At 40.5% G+C, this 17,375-nt stretch overlaps 1 protein-coding gene across 1 annotated transcript in view; it reads right to left on the bottom strand.

Annotated features, from left to right (window-relative positions):
• LOC122797851 overlaps positions 1 to 17,375 on the bottom strand; it is an 875,220-nt gene that overhangs the window by 112,765 nt on the left and 745,080 nt on the right. Inside the window, exons 14-15 of the mRNA XM_044066372.1 lie at positions 15,221 to 15,271; positions 12,777 to 12,827 (exon numbers count right to left, since the gene is read on the bottom strand). Coding sequence (XP_043922307.1) covers positions 12,777 to 12,827; positions 15,221 to 15,271 — 102 coding nt within the window. The remainder of the gene's footprint in view (positions 1 to 12,776; positions 12,828 to 15,220; positions 15,272 to 17,375) is intronic.

Here is a 17,375-nt window from a genome sequence, read left to right as displayed (position 1 = left end):
TGAGCTTTCAGTGAAGTTTGCTGACTGAAATCATTTTCGACCAAATGAAATTCGATCAAATGAAATAGACCCATGTGTATATATATATATATATATATATATATATATATATATATATATATATATATGAATATATAGTGCATATACACTGTACTTCACTTCCTTACAAACGTCTGGGTACACTTTTAAGATTCCAGCCATATAAATTCATCCTCATTAATATGTCTATTCCCCACACATATGCAGTTCAAGACCTACACATCACAAAATCACCTGTAAGCTCAAAAACTAACACAAAACCTAATTCAACATTTCTTCTACTTTTTCAGACATACCTTCATTATATCCCATCTTAATGACTTCCTCAATCTCTATCCTCTTCAACCCACTATTTCTTACATTTCAGAAAGATGTTTCTTCTACAGTTCCTCATAGTAGCACCATTTCTCCTACATGCACTCATAACATCCTACCAACATCAGGTACCCACACAATTCCTGCAAAGCTGTTACATTGTGTCCTCCAAGCAATGTTACATTGTGTCCTCCAAGCAAAGTACTTGTGAACCTCCTCTCCCAGTCACATCCTTTGTATATCAGCCCTCGCATTTACTATCAAATTGGGTATTAAACATAAATTACATCCGTAACACTAATACTTAGTGCCATCTTCCTCCCAAACCAAGCCCAACTCAGCATTATTAGGAACCAGACAACAAACCCATCAGTTTCTTTATTGTTACTTCCTCACCCACCTGGTCTTCCTACACACCATGCCAACTTACAAAGAATATGTAAAAAGCTCCCTAAACAGCAAGCATGCATGGATAGCAGTACACCCCAGAAATCTTAGGTGACAGAGAAACATGGCTCTGTCAGGAAACAAAAAATGAAGAAACTCTCCAGGCAGACAAGAATATCAGAGTAGACAGAGCCAACAAGTCACTGGTGGTGACGTTATTTCCTAAAGACTCATTATTTCCTAGACAAACTCACCAACCTGAACATTAACCCCTACATCACCAGATGGGTTACAAACTGGCTCACGGACAAAACCCACATGGTGAGAGTTGCAGACTCTAGGTCCGACTCTAAACCGGTTACAAGTGGTGTCCCCCAGGGCTCAGTCCTAGGACACCTCCTGTTCAGTATATACTTCTCAGAGGTACAAGCAAGCACAGAAGGACTTTGGCTGACCAAGTTCACAGATGACTGCAAACTAGGGGCCATAACTGATTCTCCAGCTGATACAGACACTCTCCAGAAGGGTGTCACTGAGACAGATACCTGGTGTCAAAATCACAGCCTCAAGCTGAATGCCAAAAAGTGCATAGTCATCCCCTTTGGAAAAAACAAAGTACCCGCAAATTACCACATAGGTGGTAGTCCCCTATATACAGAAAAAGTAATAAGGGATCTGGGGACCCAAGTAGATAGCAATCTCTCCTTTGATAATCATATTGCCAAGGTGGTTAGAAAATCCTTCTACGTGGCCCACCTAATCTCAAAAGGGTTCGCATCTAAAACAATGGTGGTTATTGTGCCTCTCTACTCATCACTTATTAGACCCATTATAGAATACAATGCCCCATTTGGGATGTACCTTACAAGACACCTGCAACAGCTGAAAGACCACAAAAGTACCTCACCAAGAGGATTACTGGCCTCAAACAGACGACCTATGCAGCCCGACTAAAGATACTCCAGCTGTACTCGGTTGCATGCCGCTTACTCAGAGGTGATCTCTGCTTGACATACAAGGCCATGTCCAACCCAGAATTGATGGATATGCTCCACCTAAAAAAAAAAATCCCTGAGAGCCACACGCTCTAGGGATATAAACCCTACCACAACGATAAATTGGACGTGCTGGAGGCATAGATTCCTGACTCAGAGACTCTCTATGCTTTGGAACAAGATTCTAATATACATCAGGCAGAGCCCCTCACTAGCACTTTTCAAGAGAAACCTTGATGGGTGGATGGGAAACAGAAAATGTACCCCGGGGATAACTGTAGTGGCTCTGCTGGACAGATGCACAGGGAACTAATGGCTCTGCTTGTCAGAGGCACAGGGAACTAATCTAAGGGGGTGGCAAAAGCCAACAAACTCTGGCTGGGCTTATAAATGCCCTTGGGCAGATAGCCTAGTACTTACCTATGAACCTATGAACCTAAAAAACAAACCCGATATCTTCATTTTCTCATCTACACAGCCAACTCTCTTTAACTCAGAAATACTACCAATCATGCTCAGAATATACACTCACAAGACACTCGCAACTATGATATTTATATACCCCCCTTGTTATTATTTAAAACACTTGAAAACATACTTTGCTAGGCCACCTCAAAAATATCTCCAGGGATCATGATATTCAGTGATGTTTAAACAGCTTGACAAATCATAGAATCTGAAAACCCACAGAGTAATAGAAATTTCTACAAATTCGCCCAACTTATAACCAGACCCAGTAGATGTAAGAAAAAAACAGACAATCGACCTTAATTAGATCCTACATTCCCCTTGAAAAAAATATCATTCCATGAAACTCTGTCAGACAGCTTAAGTGTCACTTACATAAATCCATCAAAAGCTACCAAAACAACAGCCCCAAAACACAAAGTTGTGGCCAGCCATCCACCTTGTCTCAGGACCCCCACTCAGCATTCCTGAAAACATTGGAAACTATGAAGGTCCTACCAAACACCATGATATTGGGTGATTTCAACTACCCAAGCATTGACTGGGAAAACTACTCAAGTACAAACTCCTTTGCCCAACGCTTCCTAGAGTTTATAAACTCAAACGCCGTGGAACAACTGGTCACCACTCCCACAAGAGATGACAACATATTGGACCTGATCATCACCAACATGGGGGATCAGTGTTCCACACCAGAGGTAAACTCCTCGCTGGTAAGATCAGACCATAAACTAATCACACTGGATATCCACATCCTGACCCCACCCCCAGCCAAGGAAACCACTGTGAAAAACTTTTCAAAAGCAAACTTCACACTTCTCAAGATCGAGGTGGAAAGTTTCAAAGCCCCCTTGCTAAAGGATAATGCTTCCCAAACCACAGAATCCTTTACAAATGCATTCTATGAGCACCTACAGGAATGCATGGATCGAGCCATCCCAAGTAAAACCAAGACTCACTCCTCCAAAAAGAGGAAACCAGTCTGGTGGTCCCCGGCCATAACTAAGCTATACAACAGAAGGAGGAAACTATTACATGATAGAGCAAAATCCCAAAAAGGAAAGGCATCCCTGATCAGTATTAGCAAGAAACTACGATCCCTCATAAAATCATCCAAGGCCAGTTTCAAAAGAAAAATTGCCAAAGACTCTAAAGATAATCACAAAGCCTTATTTAGCTATGGCAAAACATACACTGAACCAACTGACATTGCCAACATCCTGGCTGACAGGTTCAGTGCAAATCTTACCCCGCTCACCCACAAAAGGGCCCGTGTCCATCCCAGAAGAATGTAGAGCCCCAGACATCAGAGACACACAGGTGAAAACAGCCCTCTCCAAAGCCAAAAACACAGCATCAATGGGACCGGATGGTATCCCAGGCTGCGTCTTACATGAGCTCCAAAATGAACTAAACCCTCACCTAAATTCACTGTTCAAACTCAGCTTTACCACAGGCTATGTACCCAAAGAATGGCATACAGCAACAGTTATCCCACTCCACAAAGGTGATGCCACAACAGATCCTGGGAACTATCGCCCTATAAGCCTGACTAGCCTGGTCTGCAAAGCTATGGAGCGCATCATCATGGAACACATTAACAGAGACATTGGGAACCTCCAGACACTGGACCCGACCCAATTCGGCTTTGTTAAAATCAGATCCTACCTCCTAAACCTAGTTGACTTCTTTGAAACAGTTACCAAGGCCATAGATGAGGGAAAGGTAGTCCACACAGCCTACCTGGATGTCGCTAAGGCCTTTGACACCATTCCCCACTCTGACATTATAGATAAGCTTACCAGCTTGAACATCAACCCCTATGTCATGAGATGTGTTGCCAACTGGCTCACGGATAGAACTCACATGGTCAGAGTTGCGGGTGCCATGTCTGACTTTAAACCGGTTACAAGTGGTGTCCCACAGGGCTCAGTCCTAGGACCCCTCCTGTTCAGTATATACTTCTCTGTGGTACAGGCAAGCACGGGAGGACTATGGCTTACCAAGTTCACAGATGACTGCAAACCGGGGGCCATAATCAACTCTCTGGCTGACACAGACATCCTCCAGAAGGGTCTCACAGAGACGAATACCTGGTGTCAGAACCATGGCCTCAAGCTAAATGCCAAAAAGTGCATAGTCATCCCCTTTGGGAAAAACAAAGGGGCCACGAATTATCACATAGGTGGTAATCCACTAAGTACGGAAGATCTAATTAAGGATCTGGGGACCCAGGTAGATAGCAACCTCTCCTTTGATAATCATATTGCCAAAGTGGTTAGAAAATCCTTCTATGTAGCCCACCTAATCATGAAAGGGTTCACATCTAGATCAAGAGAGGTCATTGTGACCCTCTACTCATCAATCATCAGGCCCATAATAGAATACAATGCCCCATTTGGAATGTACCTTACTCGACACCTGCAACAGCTGGAAAGACCACAGAAGTACCTCACCAAGAGGATTGTGGGCCTCAAACAGATGCCCTATGCATCTCGACTAAAGTAACTCCAGCTCTACTCAGTTACTTACCGCCTACTCAGAGGTGATCTCTGCCTGACGTACAAGGCCATGTCCAACCCGGAATTAATGGACATGCTCCACCTCAAGAAAACCAAATCTCTTAGAACCACATGCTCCAGGGATTTAAATCTCAGCACAACAATAAACAGGACATGCTGGAGGGATAGATTCCTGTCCCAGAGACTTCCCTTGCTCTGGAATAGAATCCCAATTTATGTTAGGCAAAGCCCCTCACTGACTCTTTTCAAGAGAAATCTTGAGTGGATGGGAAATCGTAAATTTACCCCTGGGATCACTTCAATGGCCCTGCTGGACAGAGGCCCAGGAAACTAATTTAAAAGGGAGGCAAAAGCCAACACATTCTGGCTAGGCTTATAAATGCCCTTGGGCAGATAGCCTAGTACCTACCTATGAACCTATGAACCTATGCAATAAAATGTGCTACTTTTCATAAAGACACTATTATTAATGCACACATTTGCTGAAATGGGAGACACTTAAAGACTCTCCCCATACAAGATGCTGTCTCTGAGTTCAACAAAATGTTTCTAGGTATTCTAAACACACTAGCCCTCTTCCAAATGAAAAAGTGTCATTGTTAAACCTTCCCAGTTGCTGTCTGTAGCAACTAAACAAATCATGGAACAAACAAAGCATGGAAGGCCTGGACAAAAAGTAAAAAAGCACAACTACTTTACTAGCATATAGAGAAATAAACCTAATAAAACAACATATCACACAAGGCAAGAAAGCACTCCTCAACCAATCACACCGCACACTAATAATCTGTTAGTGCTCTGCAATAAAACAACATATCACACAAGGCAAGAAAGCACTCCTCAACCAATCACACCGCACACACTAATAATCTGTTAGTGCTCTGCAATAAAACAACATATCACACAAGGCAAGAAAGCACTCCTCAACCAATCACACCGCACACACTAATAATCTGTTAGTGCTCTGCAATAAAACAACATATCACACAAGGCAAGAAAGCACTCCTCAACCAATCACACCGCACACACTAATAATCTGTTAGTGCTCTGCAATAAAACAACATATCACACAAGGCAAGAAAGCACTCCTCAACCAATCACACCATACACACTAATAATCTGTTAGTGCTCTGCAATAAAACAACATATCACACAAGGCAAGAAAGCACTCCTCAACCAATCACACCGCACACACTAATAATCTGTTAGTGCTCTGCAATAAAACAACATATCACACAAGGCAAGAAAGCACTCCTCAACCAATCACACCACACACTAATAATCTGTTAGTGCTCTGCAATAAAACAACATATCACACAAGGCAAGAAAGCACTCCTCAACCAATCACACCACACACACTAATAATCTGTTAGTGCTCTGGGCCTCAGTCAATAAACTGTTATATCCTTGGCAAGCTGCACAACTAACACCAAACATCAGGAACAAAAGTGTACCATAGCCAAGCAGTTCCATAGCTACATCGTAAAAACTGAACAGGCATTAAAGAACCAGGCAAACACTCAAGCTCTAGAGGTCCCTACTCAATCAGATAATCTCCTTTACCATTTCTCCTTCCAACTACATCTCATAGCAAATACCAAAAATACCTCAAAAATGAAAGCCACCAGCTGCTAATGACAATCTATAAGATCTTAAAATAGCAGGTAAGGGTAAAGTACATACAACTTCACTTTTGATAAACTGATCCTTATCTGAAAATAAAGTTTCCTTGCTATGCAATCTATCCATTTTACAAACTCAATACAACTCTTCAAATGCACAGTGCTCAATATCTACAAATGTGTAAGTAACTATATTCATGGAATATATGCCCCTATTTTCATGTAAATGTAATCTAATGAGAAATGCATGTGTCACTGTTAATTTATATTATTTAGTGTCTGTTCATGTATATTCCTAAATGTCTGTTAAAAATGTTTGTAATCATTTGCCACACAGTTTGTCATTCAAGGAGTTGCATGAAGGTTTACATTTAGCTGAATGAGTTTAGTAACAATGCCTCAAAAGGGGATGGTGTTGAATGCCTTTTTCTAGACATGCACTGTTTTGCCCTTATCCATTGCTTCAATAACTTTTTTGAAGAGTTCTGCAAGGTTAAGCTGGCAGGATGTGCCTTTGATAAATCTAAAGTGAGTCAAAAGTCTTTAGGTTCCTTATATCCTTGTATATTAATTCTGTAGCTATACTTTTCCTAGCATTACAGATGAGACTGGTCAGGCTTGCAGGTCTATAATTAGCTGGAAACATTGAAGCCCCACGTTTGAGCAAGGGAATGATTGTTGCTGTCCTCCATTCACCTAGTGTGAACTCTTTTTTTTTTGAGTCTCATACTGAAAATACTCTCTAAGGGATCAGTCAACTCATGCTCATGCTAAAAAGTAGGCAAACTTTAATCTTATCTGGCACCATAGATGTATTGCTCATGGTCTCTGATAGTGCTTTGAGATTGGTAACTGGGAGAAGTGAGTGGGTTGCATTTGTGTATACGTGATCTGAAAATATAGGAGGAGTGAGGGTGTGAAACTCGAGCAAAACTTATCTGCTGGTTGATTGTGTATGATCTCTCAGTCTGGGATGTGATATCATTTACTCTTAGTGTTGTACAACTGTGGACATTCTTTTTGATATCACATATCACGTGTGAGATCTTTTTTGAGTCTGATACTGAAAGACATGTCTAAGGGATGAGTCAACTCATGCACTTGGTCTCTGATAGTGCTTTGAGATTGGTAACTGAAGACGTGACTGGGTTGCATTTGTGTGTATGTGCTCTGAGAATACAGGAGGAGTGAGGGTGTGAAGCTTGAGCAAAATTAGTTGGCTTCAGGAAATGGTATTCTTTATGAGTCATATCTATCCCTCATTAATAATCTATTCAACTTGCACTAGAAGTTATATTCTGCAAAGATTATCTCATTCCTCAGTTTAGGAGTATACACTGTTATACCATATATTACCAAGAATATACAACACAACGACTATATTGGGTATTCATGTTTTACTTTCTCAATGATAAAGTCCTTCTTTTTTTCTCATTGCAGGTGCTGCAAAGGTCAGCAGAGCTCAAAGTGTTGCAGCCTTTAATGCTCCCAGTAAGTAGTTGTACCTTCTATTTCACTTCTTTGACTTAAAGTTTTTATTCATTCCATCTTTTAACAAAGAAATTATATAGATTTCCAAAACTAGAATCCAATCAAGCGAAACATAAGACAAGTATAAAAGACAGGAAAGGAATGTAAAATGCAACTTCTAAGCAACACTGAAAAAAAAATCTCCAGTGGATGAACAAACAAGAGATGAGAATGTTAAGGATAGACACTTAAACAAGTGCTGTTCCCAGGTACCCTATATATGGAGTATCTTATATCCTGTCTATATCCTCTGCATTTTGTTTTAATCACCTCCAAAAGTGACATTACTCTGACAAAACAAAAATAATGCCTTTCCATAAAAATTAGGAAGAACTTTAAACACTGATTATATAATCCAAAGCCAGAAAGGAAAGAAAATAGCCAGCTAAGGGTAGGACAGCAAAATCTTATTTTATAATATTAAGAATATCAAAAAGATTGTCCACCATTGTACAACACCAAGAGTAAATTATATCACATCCCAGACTGAGAGATCATACACAATCAACCAGCAGATAAGCTTTGCTCGAGTTTCACACCCTCACTCCTCCTGTATTCTCAGATCACATACACACAAATGCAACCTACTCACGTCTCCCAGTTACCAATCTCAAAGCACTATCAGAGACCAAGAGCAATACATCTATGGTGCCAGATAAGATTAAAGTTTGCCTACTTTTTAGCATGAGCATGAGTTGACTGATCTCTTACAGATGTTTTTCAGTATCAGACTCAAAAAAGAGTTTAAACTAGATGAATGGAGGACAGCAACAATCATTCCCTTGCTCAAACTTGGGGCTTCAATGCTTCCAGCTAATTATAGACCTGCAAGCCTGACCTGTCTCATCTGTAATGCTAGCAGCAAAGAGATGCATCTGGAGCATTTCTCCCCTGGCCTCTGCTGAAATTTGACTTGGTTCCAAGTCAAACTTTCCCGGTAAACAAATGTTAAATAAAATGAATAAAAACATATTGATATAAGATTAATATATAAGAATACAAGGAACCTAAAGACTGTTGACCTCAGTTTAGATGTGTCAGAGGCAGATCTTGCCAACTTAACCTAGCAGACCTCTTCAAAAAGTTACAGAAGCAATGGATGTGGGCAAAACAGTGCATGACTATAGAAATGCATTCATAGGTTCATAGGTTCATAGGTAGGTACTAGGCTATCTGCCTGAAGGCATTTATAAGCCTAGCCAGAATGTGTTGGCTTTCACCACCCCCTTAGATTAGTTCCCTGTGCCTCTGTCCAGCAGAGCCATTGAAGTGATCCCTGGGCTAAACGTTCTGTTTCCCATCCACTCATCAAGGTTTCTCTTGAAGAGGGTTAGCAAGCAGCTCTGCCTAATGTAGATTGGAATCTTGTTCCAGAGCATGGGAAGTCTCTGGGACAGGAATCTATCCCTCCAGCACATTCTATTTATTGTTGTGGTGAGGTTTAGATCCCTAGAGCATGTGGCTCGAGGGGATATGGTTTTCTTTAGGTGGAGCATGTCCATTAATTCTGAGTTGGACATGGCCTTGTATGTCAGGCAGAGATCACCTCTGAGTAGGCGGTATGCAACCGAGTACAGCTAGAGTTTCTTCAGTTGAGCTGCATAGGGTGTCTGCTTGAGGCCAGTGATCCTCTTGGTGAGGAAATTCTGTGATCTTTCCAGTTGTTGCAGGTGTCTTGTAAGGTACATCCCAAATGGGGCATTGTACTCTATGATGGGTCTGATGAGTGATGCGTAGAGGGGCCCAATGACCTCTTTCGATCTGGATGCAAACCCTTTTGTGATTAGGTGGGCCACTTAGAAGGATTTTCTAACCACTTTGGCAATGTGATTATCAAAGGAGAGGTTACTATCTAATTGGGTCCCCAGATCCCTTATTACGTCTTCCGTATTTAGGGGGCTACCACCTATGTGGTAGTTTGTGGCTACTTTGTTTTTTTCCAAAGGGGATGACTATGCACTTTTTGGCATTTAGCTTGAGACCATAGATTCTTAGATTCATAGATTAGATTCCTAGATTAGTACTAGGCTAACTGCCCTCATGGACCATTTTGAGCCTAGCCAATTACCCCCTATGAGAATCAAACACTGCACCTTGTCCTGCTAAGGTAAACACCTTAACCATTATGCCACCCTCCCACCCATGGTTTTGACACCAGGTATCTGTCTCAGTGAGCCCCTTTTGGAGGATGTCTGTGTCAGCCGAAGAGTCAATTATAGCCCCTAGTTTGCAGTCGTCTGCGAATGTGGTGAGCCCTAGTCCTCCTATGCTTGCCTGTACCACTTAGAAGTATATGCCAAACAGGAGGGGTCCTAGGACTGAGCCCTGGGGAACACCACTTGTAACAGGTTTAAAGTCAGACCTAGCTCCTGCAACTCTTACCATGTGGGTTCTGTCCATGATCCAGCTGGCAACCCATCTTGTGACGTAGGGGTTTATGTTCAGGCTGGTGAGCTTGTCTATAATACCTGAGTGGGGAATAGTGTCGAAGGCCTTTGCAAGGTCTAGGTAGGCTGTGTGGACCACCTTTCCCTCGTCTATAGCCTTGGTAACTGTCTCAAAGAAGTCCAGCAGGTTTAGGAGACAAGATCTTCCCTTAACAAAGCCGAACTGGGTTGGGTCCAGTGTTTGGAGGTTTCCAATGTCTCTGTTAATGAGATTCATGATGATGCGGTCCATAGCTTTGCAGACCAAGCTAGTCAGGCTTATAGGATGATAGTTCCCTGAGTCTGTTGTGGCTCCACCTTTGTGGAGCGGAATAACTGTTGCTGTGCACCACTCTGTGGGCATGTAGCCTGCGGAGAAGCTGAGTTTAAACAGTGTGTTTAGATGAGGTGTTAGTTCATCTTTGAGCTCATGTAGGATGCAGCCTGGGACACTGTCCGGTCACATTGATGCTGTGTTTTTCACTTTGGAAAGGGCTGTTTTAACCCGAGTGTCTGTGATTTCAGGGGCACTACATTCTTCTGGTATAGTTATGGGCCCTTTGGGGGGTGAGGGGGGGTGAAGTTTGCACTGAACCTGCCTGCCAGGATGTTGGCTATATTGGTCAGTTCAGTGTATTATGTGCCATTCTGCACTAACTCTGAGCAGATCTGAGAATTGCCACTTAGATTATTGACATAGCTAAAGAATGCCTTGTGGTTATCTTAAGAGTTGATGGCAATTTTTCCTTCGAAGCTAGCCTTGGATGATTTTATGAGGGAATGTAGTTTATTGCTGATACTGATCAGGGATGTCTTCCCTTTTTGGGATTTTACTCTTTTCTGTACTAGTTTCCTCCTTTTATTGTATAGCTTGTTTATAGCAGGGATCCACCTGACTGGTTTCCTTTTCTTGGAGGAGTGAGTCTTGGTTTTGTTTGGGATAGCACGATCCATGCATTCTTGTAGGTGCCTGTAGAGTGCATTAGTAAAGGATTTTGCAGCTTGGACAGCATTATCCTTTAGCATGGGGGCTTTGAATCTTCCCACCTCAGTCTTAAGTAACGTGAAGTTTGCTTTTGAAAAGTTTTTTACTGTGGTTTCTTTGACCGGGGGTGGTGGCGGAATGTGTATATCCAAAGTGATTAGTTTATGGTCAAATCAAACCAGCGAGGGGTTGACCTCTGGTGTGGAACACCAGTCGCCCATGTTGGTAATAACCAGGTCCAATATGTTGTCACCTCTGGTGGGGGTGTTAAACAGTTGAGTTTATAAATTCTAGGAAATGTTGGGCCAGGGAGTTCGTACTTGAGTAGTTCTCCCAGTTAATGTTTGGATAATTTAAATCACCCAATACCAGTGTGTTTGGTAGGACCTTTATGTTTCCCAGTGTTTCCAGGAATGTGGAGTGGGGGTCCTGGGACATGGTGGGTGATCTGTAGCAAGCTATAATTTGAATAGCAGTTTTACCCATTCTTAGTTGCATGTGGATGATCTCTGAAGCATTGTGCTGTGCCACTAGCCTGGAGGTGTGGGTATCCCTGATGAATATGGATACTCCCCCACCTTTTGTATTTTGGTCCGGGTTTTGTGGCCGAAATGTATGGTATGAGTTGTAGCCTGGTAGTGCTGGGGTGCTCTCTGGAGCCTAGCCAGGTTTCTTTTACTGCACATATATCGATTTTCTCCATACTGAGCAGTGCCTCGAGTGCGTGCATTTCAAGGTTTAGACTTCTGGCATTGAGCAGCATTGCCCTCAGTTTTTTGTTACTTGTGCTATTTATGGCAGTGGGTTTGTCTTTTGAGTCTTGCCTAAAAAGGCACTTTGTGGGGTGGCAAGAGCTTTGGCCAGTATTCGAAACCCTAAGGGTGACAGGTGCAAGCTGTCTCTAGCAAAGCAGCGTGGCTTGTCGAGCATGTCATCCCAGGCTGACAGACACTGGATCCCCTTTAAATGACACCAGAAGCTTAGCCAATTGTTGAAATTGATAATTATTTCTCTATTCCATGGTATCATTCTTGGTGAGGGCAGGATGCTACTCAGGGTCATACCAGCCTGGGCTACGTGATCAGAGAGCTCCTCCATGTCTTTTTTCATGCAGTCCAGGGAGGTACGGCTCAGGTCATTCACACCAACGTGGACAATGAAAGAGTCATATTTGTACTTGTTCTGGAGTGACCTGAGTGCTTGTTTTATATGGTGGATCCTGGCACCCAAAAGGCAACTAACAGTAACCTTCTCCTTGTTCAGCCTAGTGAGTGGGACGTCAGTGTGCCTGACTATAGAGTCACCTATTACTAGTGTGTTGAGTATGTTCTTTTGCCTTAAGGACTGTGATTGCATTTTACATTTCTTTTCTGTCTTTTATACTTGTTGTCCATGTTTCACTAGCTTGGGTTCCAGTTATGGGAATCTATATAATTTCTTTGTTAAAAAATGGAATGAATAAATACTTCTGTCAAAGAAGTACTTACTGGGAGCATTAAAGGCTGCAACACTTTGAGCTCTGCTGATTATTGCAGCACCTGCAATCAGAAATAAGAAGGATTTTATCACTGAGAAAGTAAAACATGAATACCTAATATCATCCTTGTGTTGTATATTCTTGGTAATATATGGCATAGTTTATATGCCTAAACTGAGGAATTAGATAATCTGGACAGAAGGGTACATTAACATCTGACTGCAGGAAGTTTCCTGTAATGTTTACTGTGTCACACAACATTTTTGTAAGATATGAATCATTACCAGAAGTTACTGTATATGTTGATAACCCAGATTTTTATCATTTTCAGAACCTTCTGTAGCTGCTTGATTAGAACAAAAGCATGCCTGTTCAAAGGTATACACAAGACTATCAATATTCCAATTCTCATCATATAATGATCTTGACTCAGGTCAGGAGAGCAGGGTGAGCAAATACTAGGGAGGGGATCCTAATGCAGCAGATTCAATGACCATGTTTGAGGAGTTTAAAGGCTCATTACTTTCTGCAACACTGAACAAAAGTAAACAGCAGATATTAGCCTGCTTTTTATGAAATTAAAAAGGGAGGGGGAAGATAAAGGTACATTAGATAGAGACAGAACAAGCAGAGTGAGGAACTGAAAGTACAAAGAAACAAAAAGAGTTTTATTAAGATTAACTTCAAGATTGCAGCATGCCATACAACAAGCACTCTCTGAGCACACAGACACGTGAAGACAATTCACTTGCTAATCAGTTGTGGTTTAAAAAATAATTTCCTCACAGCAGCTGATGTATGTTGTAAAAATGACCACTGATTGGTCCCTCACAACTGGGCTAATATTAAGGAGATTTTTTTTCAACATAATAGTTGCAAAGGAAGATTTGCTTTGCAAAGAATACATTTATGCACTTTTAGTTTTGAAGCATGGTTTGTGCACCAGCTATTTCTGCCAGGATTCACTGAAAGTTTTTGACGTCTTTTGGAGTGTTTATGATGGTGCAGACTTTATAGTCATTGGGAAACTTTGTTAGCCAGAAACATTAATAATTTGCCTTGATATCTGAGAAGTGGGTGACAAAAATGGGATACTGATGGCAAAGCCCTGTGGTTATGCACTATTGAGAGGCCCATTGGTAGAAATGGATCCATCGACACTAACTACTTGAGTTTTATTTCTCACAAAGTTTGTCATACAAAGAGTTACATAAAGATTTACATTTGGCTGAATGAATTTATTAACTATGGCTGAAAAAGGGATTGTGTTGAATGCATTTCTATAGTCATGCACTGTTTTGACCACATCCATTGCTTTTGTAACTTTTTTGAAGAGGTCTGCTAGGTTAAGTTGGCAGGATCTGCCTCTGACAAATCTAAAATGATGTCAACAGTCTTTAGGTTCCTTATAACCTTATATATTAATCCTATATTGATACGTTTTTATTCATTTTATTTAACATTTGTTTACCGGGAAAGTTCGACTTGGAACAAAGTCAGTTTTCAGCAGAGGCCAGGGGAGAAATGCTCCAGATGCATCTCTTTGTTGCTAGCATTACAGATGAGACAGGTCAGGCTTGCAGGTCTATAATTAGCTGGAAGCATTGAAGCCCCACATTTGAGCAAGGGAATGATTGTTGCTGTCCTCCATTCATCTAGTGTGAACTCTTTTTTGAGTCTGATACTGAAAAACATCTGTAAGGGATCAGTCAACTCATGCTCATGCTAAAAAGTAGGCAAACTTTAATCTTATCTGGCACCATAGATGTATTGCTCTTGGTCTCTGATAGTGCTTTGAGATTGGTAACTGGGAGATGTGAGTGGGTTGCATTTGTGTGTATGTGATCTGAGAATACAGGAGGAGTGAGGGTGTGAAACTCGAGCAAAACTTATCTGCTGGTTGATTGTGTATGATCTCTCAGTCTGGGATGTGATATCATTTACTCTTAGTGTTGTACAATGGTGGACATTCTTTTTGATATTCTTAATATTATAAAATAAGATTGTATTGTCCTGCCCTTAGCTGGCTATTTCCTTTCCTTTCTGGCTTTGGATTTTATGATCAGTGTTTAAAGTTCTTCCTAATTTTTATCAAAAGGAATTATTTTTGTTTTGTCAGAGTAATGTCACTTTTGGAGGTGATTAAAACAAAATGCAGAGGATATAGACAGGATATATGATACTAGATATATAGGGTGTCTGGGAACAGCACTTGTTTCATTCAAGTGTCTATCCTTAACATTCTCATCTCTAGTTTGTGCATCCACTGGAGATTTTTTTTCAGTGTTGCTTAGAAGCTGCATTTTACATTCCTTTTCTGTCTTTTATACTTGTTGTCCATGTTTCACTAGATTGGGTTCTAGTTTTTGAAATCTATATTATTTCTTTGTTAAAAGATGGAATGAATAAATACTTCTATGTCAAATAAGTGAAACAGAAGGTAAAACTACTTACTGGGAGCATTAAAGGCTGCAACACTTTGAGCTCTGCTGACCTTTGCAGCACCTACAATGAGAAAAAAGAAGGACTTTATCATTGAGAAAGTAAAACATGAATACCCAATATAGTCCTTGTGTTGTATATTCTTGGTAATATATGGCATAACAATTTATACGCCTAAACTGAGGAATGAGATAATCTGGACTGAAGGGTACATTAATGTCTTAGTGCAGGAAGTTTCTTGTAATGTTTAATGTGTCACTTAACATTTTATGTAAGATAAGAATCATTACCAGAAGTTACTGTATATGTTGATGACAACCCACGTTTTTTCAATTTCAGAACCTTTTATTGCTGCTTGATTAGAAATAAAGCATGCCTGTCCAAAGGTATACAAAAGACTATCAATATTCCAATTCTCATTGTATAATGATATTGACTCAGGTCAGGAGAGATTTGTGAGCAAAAACTATGGAGGGGATGATAATGCAGCAGACTCAATGACCATGTTTGTTGAGATTAAAGGCTCATTACTTTCTGCAACACTGAACAAAAGTAAATATCAGAAATGAGTCTGCTTATTATGAAAGTAAATGGCTGTGGAACTTAAAGGTACATTAGATAGAGACAGTGAGAATAAACTGAGTGAGGAACTGAAAATACAAAGAAACCAAAAGAGTTTTATTAAGATTAACTTCTAGATTGCAGCATGCCATACAACAAGCACTCTCCAAGCACACAAAGGCATGAAGACAATTCACTTGTATAATCCTAAGCCAATGCATACACAAAATGTTCTTTTGCACTGCTTACATCCCTACCCTAATAATGTCTGCATTTATTCATTATTGAATCAATGCTCTTTACCCTTCTTCAGTGCTGGTGATATAAATATTATAGAAATACCTAAAAAATATGTTAACTGTACTGTTAAATGCCTGTGTATTCCAATGTGTGGTACGTGATTATAAGACTGAAGCTAGAAATATCTATTTTTTCTAAATACTTTGCTTTCTACTGTTTATCACTAATACTACATATGTTTATAGAATCCGAGTTGCAGAAGTTCCTAGATACTTACTATGTTCTTGATCTTTGAGGATCTTTACCAGCCTAGCCATGAAGTCCCTCTGTGTTTCTAGGCTTAGTAATTTAGTAGCAAAGCATCTACATTTTGTGGCTATATTGCTTAATCACAGTTGAGATAATCTGTTAGTATTGTGTGAAAATCCATGTATAGCAAATGTGAATAACCGTAACTGTGTATTATGTTATTTACATGGTTCTTCCTGTGCATCTTAGACAAGAATGAGAAATAAAGAGTAAAGGGACAGTTTCTAATCCGTGCATTGACAATAAACTTGCAGAAAGTAAGCGACATGCTTAACCTCACATGGACAGGAAGTTTTCCCCAGGGAAGGGGTATTCTTTATGAGACATATCTATGCCTCATTAATGTTCTATTGAAGTTGCAGTAGAAGTTGTGGTCTGCAATGTGAGACTTGTGCCAGTATTGAAATAGTGGATGTGCAGAAGGTGTGAAAGGATGGGGACACTCTGTATGTCAGACAGAGATCTACACTTAGCAGCCTTTAGGAACTAAAAAAAGGAGGTCTGGGTTTTCAGGCAGTCACAGCAGCCATTTTGATTTAATCCCTTGGTTTTCTTCTTGATAAAATGCAGTGGTAACTCAGGATAAATCTGGTATTTTGGACATGTACATGCCTTTGGGGCATTACATTCAATGATGGACCTATGAGTGCAGTGTAAAGCAGAATGATAATGTCCCTGGATTTGAATGTCATATTATTGCTAATCAGTTGTGGTTTAAAAAAGAGTTTCCTCACAGCAGCTGATGTATGTTGCAAAAAAGACCACTGGTTGGTCCCTCACAACTGGGTTAATATTCCAGAGATTTTTCTTTCAAAATAATAGTTGCAAAGGAAGTTTTTCTTTGCAAAGAATTCATTTATGCACTTTTAGTTTTGAAGCATGGTTTTTATACCATCTATTTGTACCAGGATTTCCTGAGTTCTCTTGATGTCTTTCATAGTGTTGATGATGACGCAGACTTTACAGTCATTTGGAAACTTAGATAGCTAGAAACCTTATTAATTTGCCTTGATATCTGAGAATTGGATGCCAAAAAGGGGATACTGAGGACAAATCC

Source organism: Protopterus annectens, chromosome 3.part1 (assembly GCF_019279795.1).
Source record: "Protopterus annectens isolate FY-2018-M chromosome 3.part1, PAN1.0, whole genome shotgun sequence".
Classification (NCBI taxonomy): Eukaryota; Metazoa; Chordata; order Ceratodontiformes; family Protopteridae; genus Protopterus; species Protopterus annectens.
The sequence above is the reverse complement of the archived record's forward strand: the minus strand, read 5'-3'. Positions and strand labels throughout refer to the sequence as shown.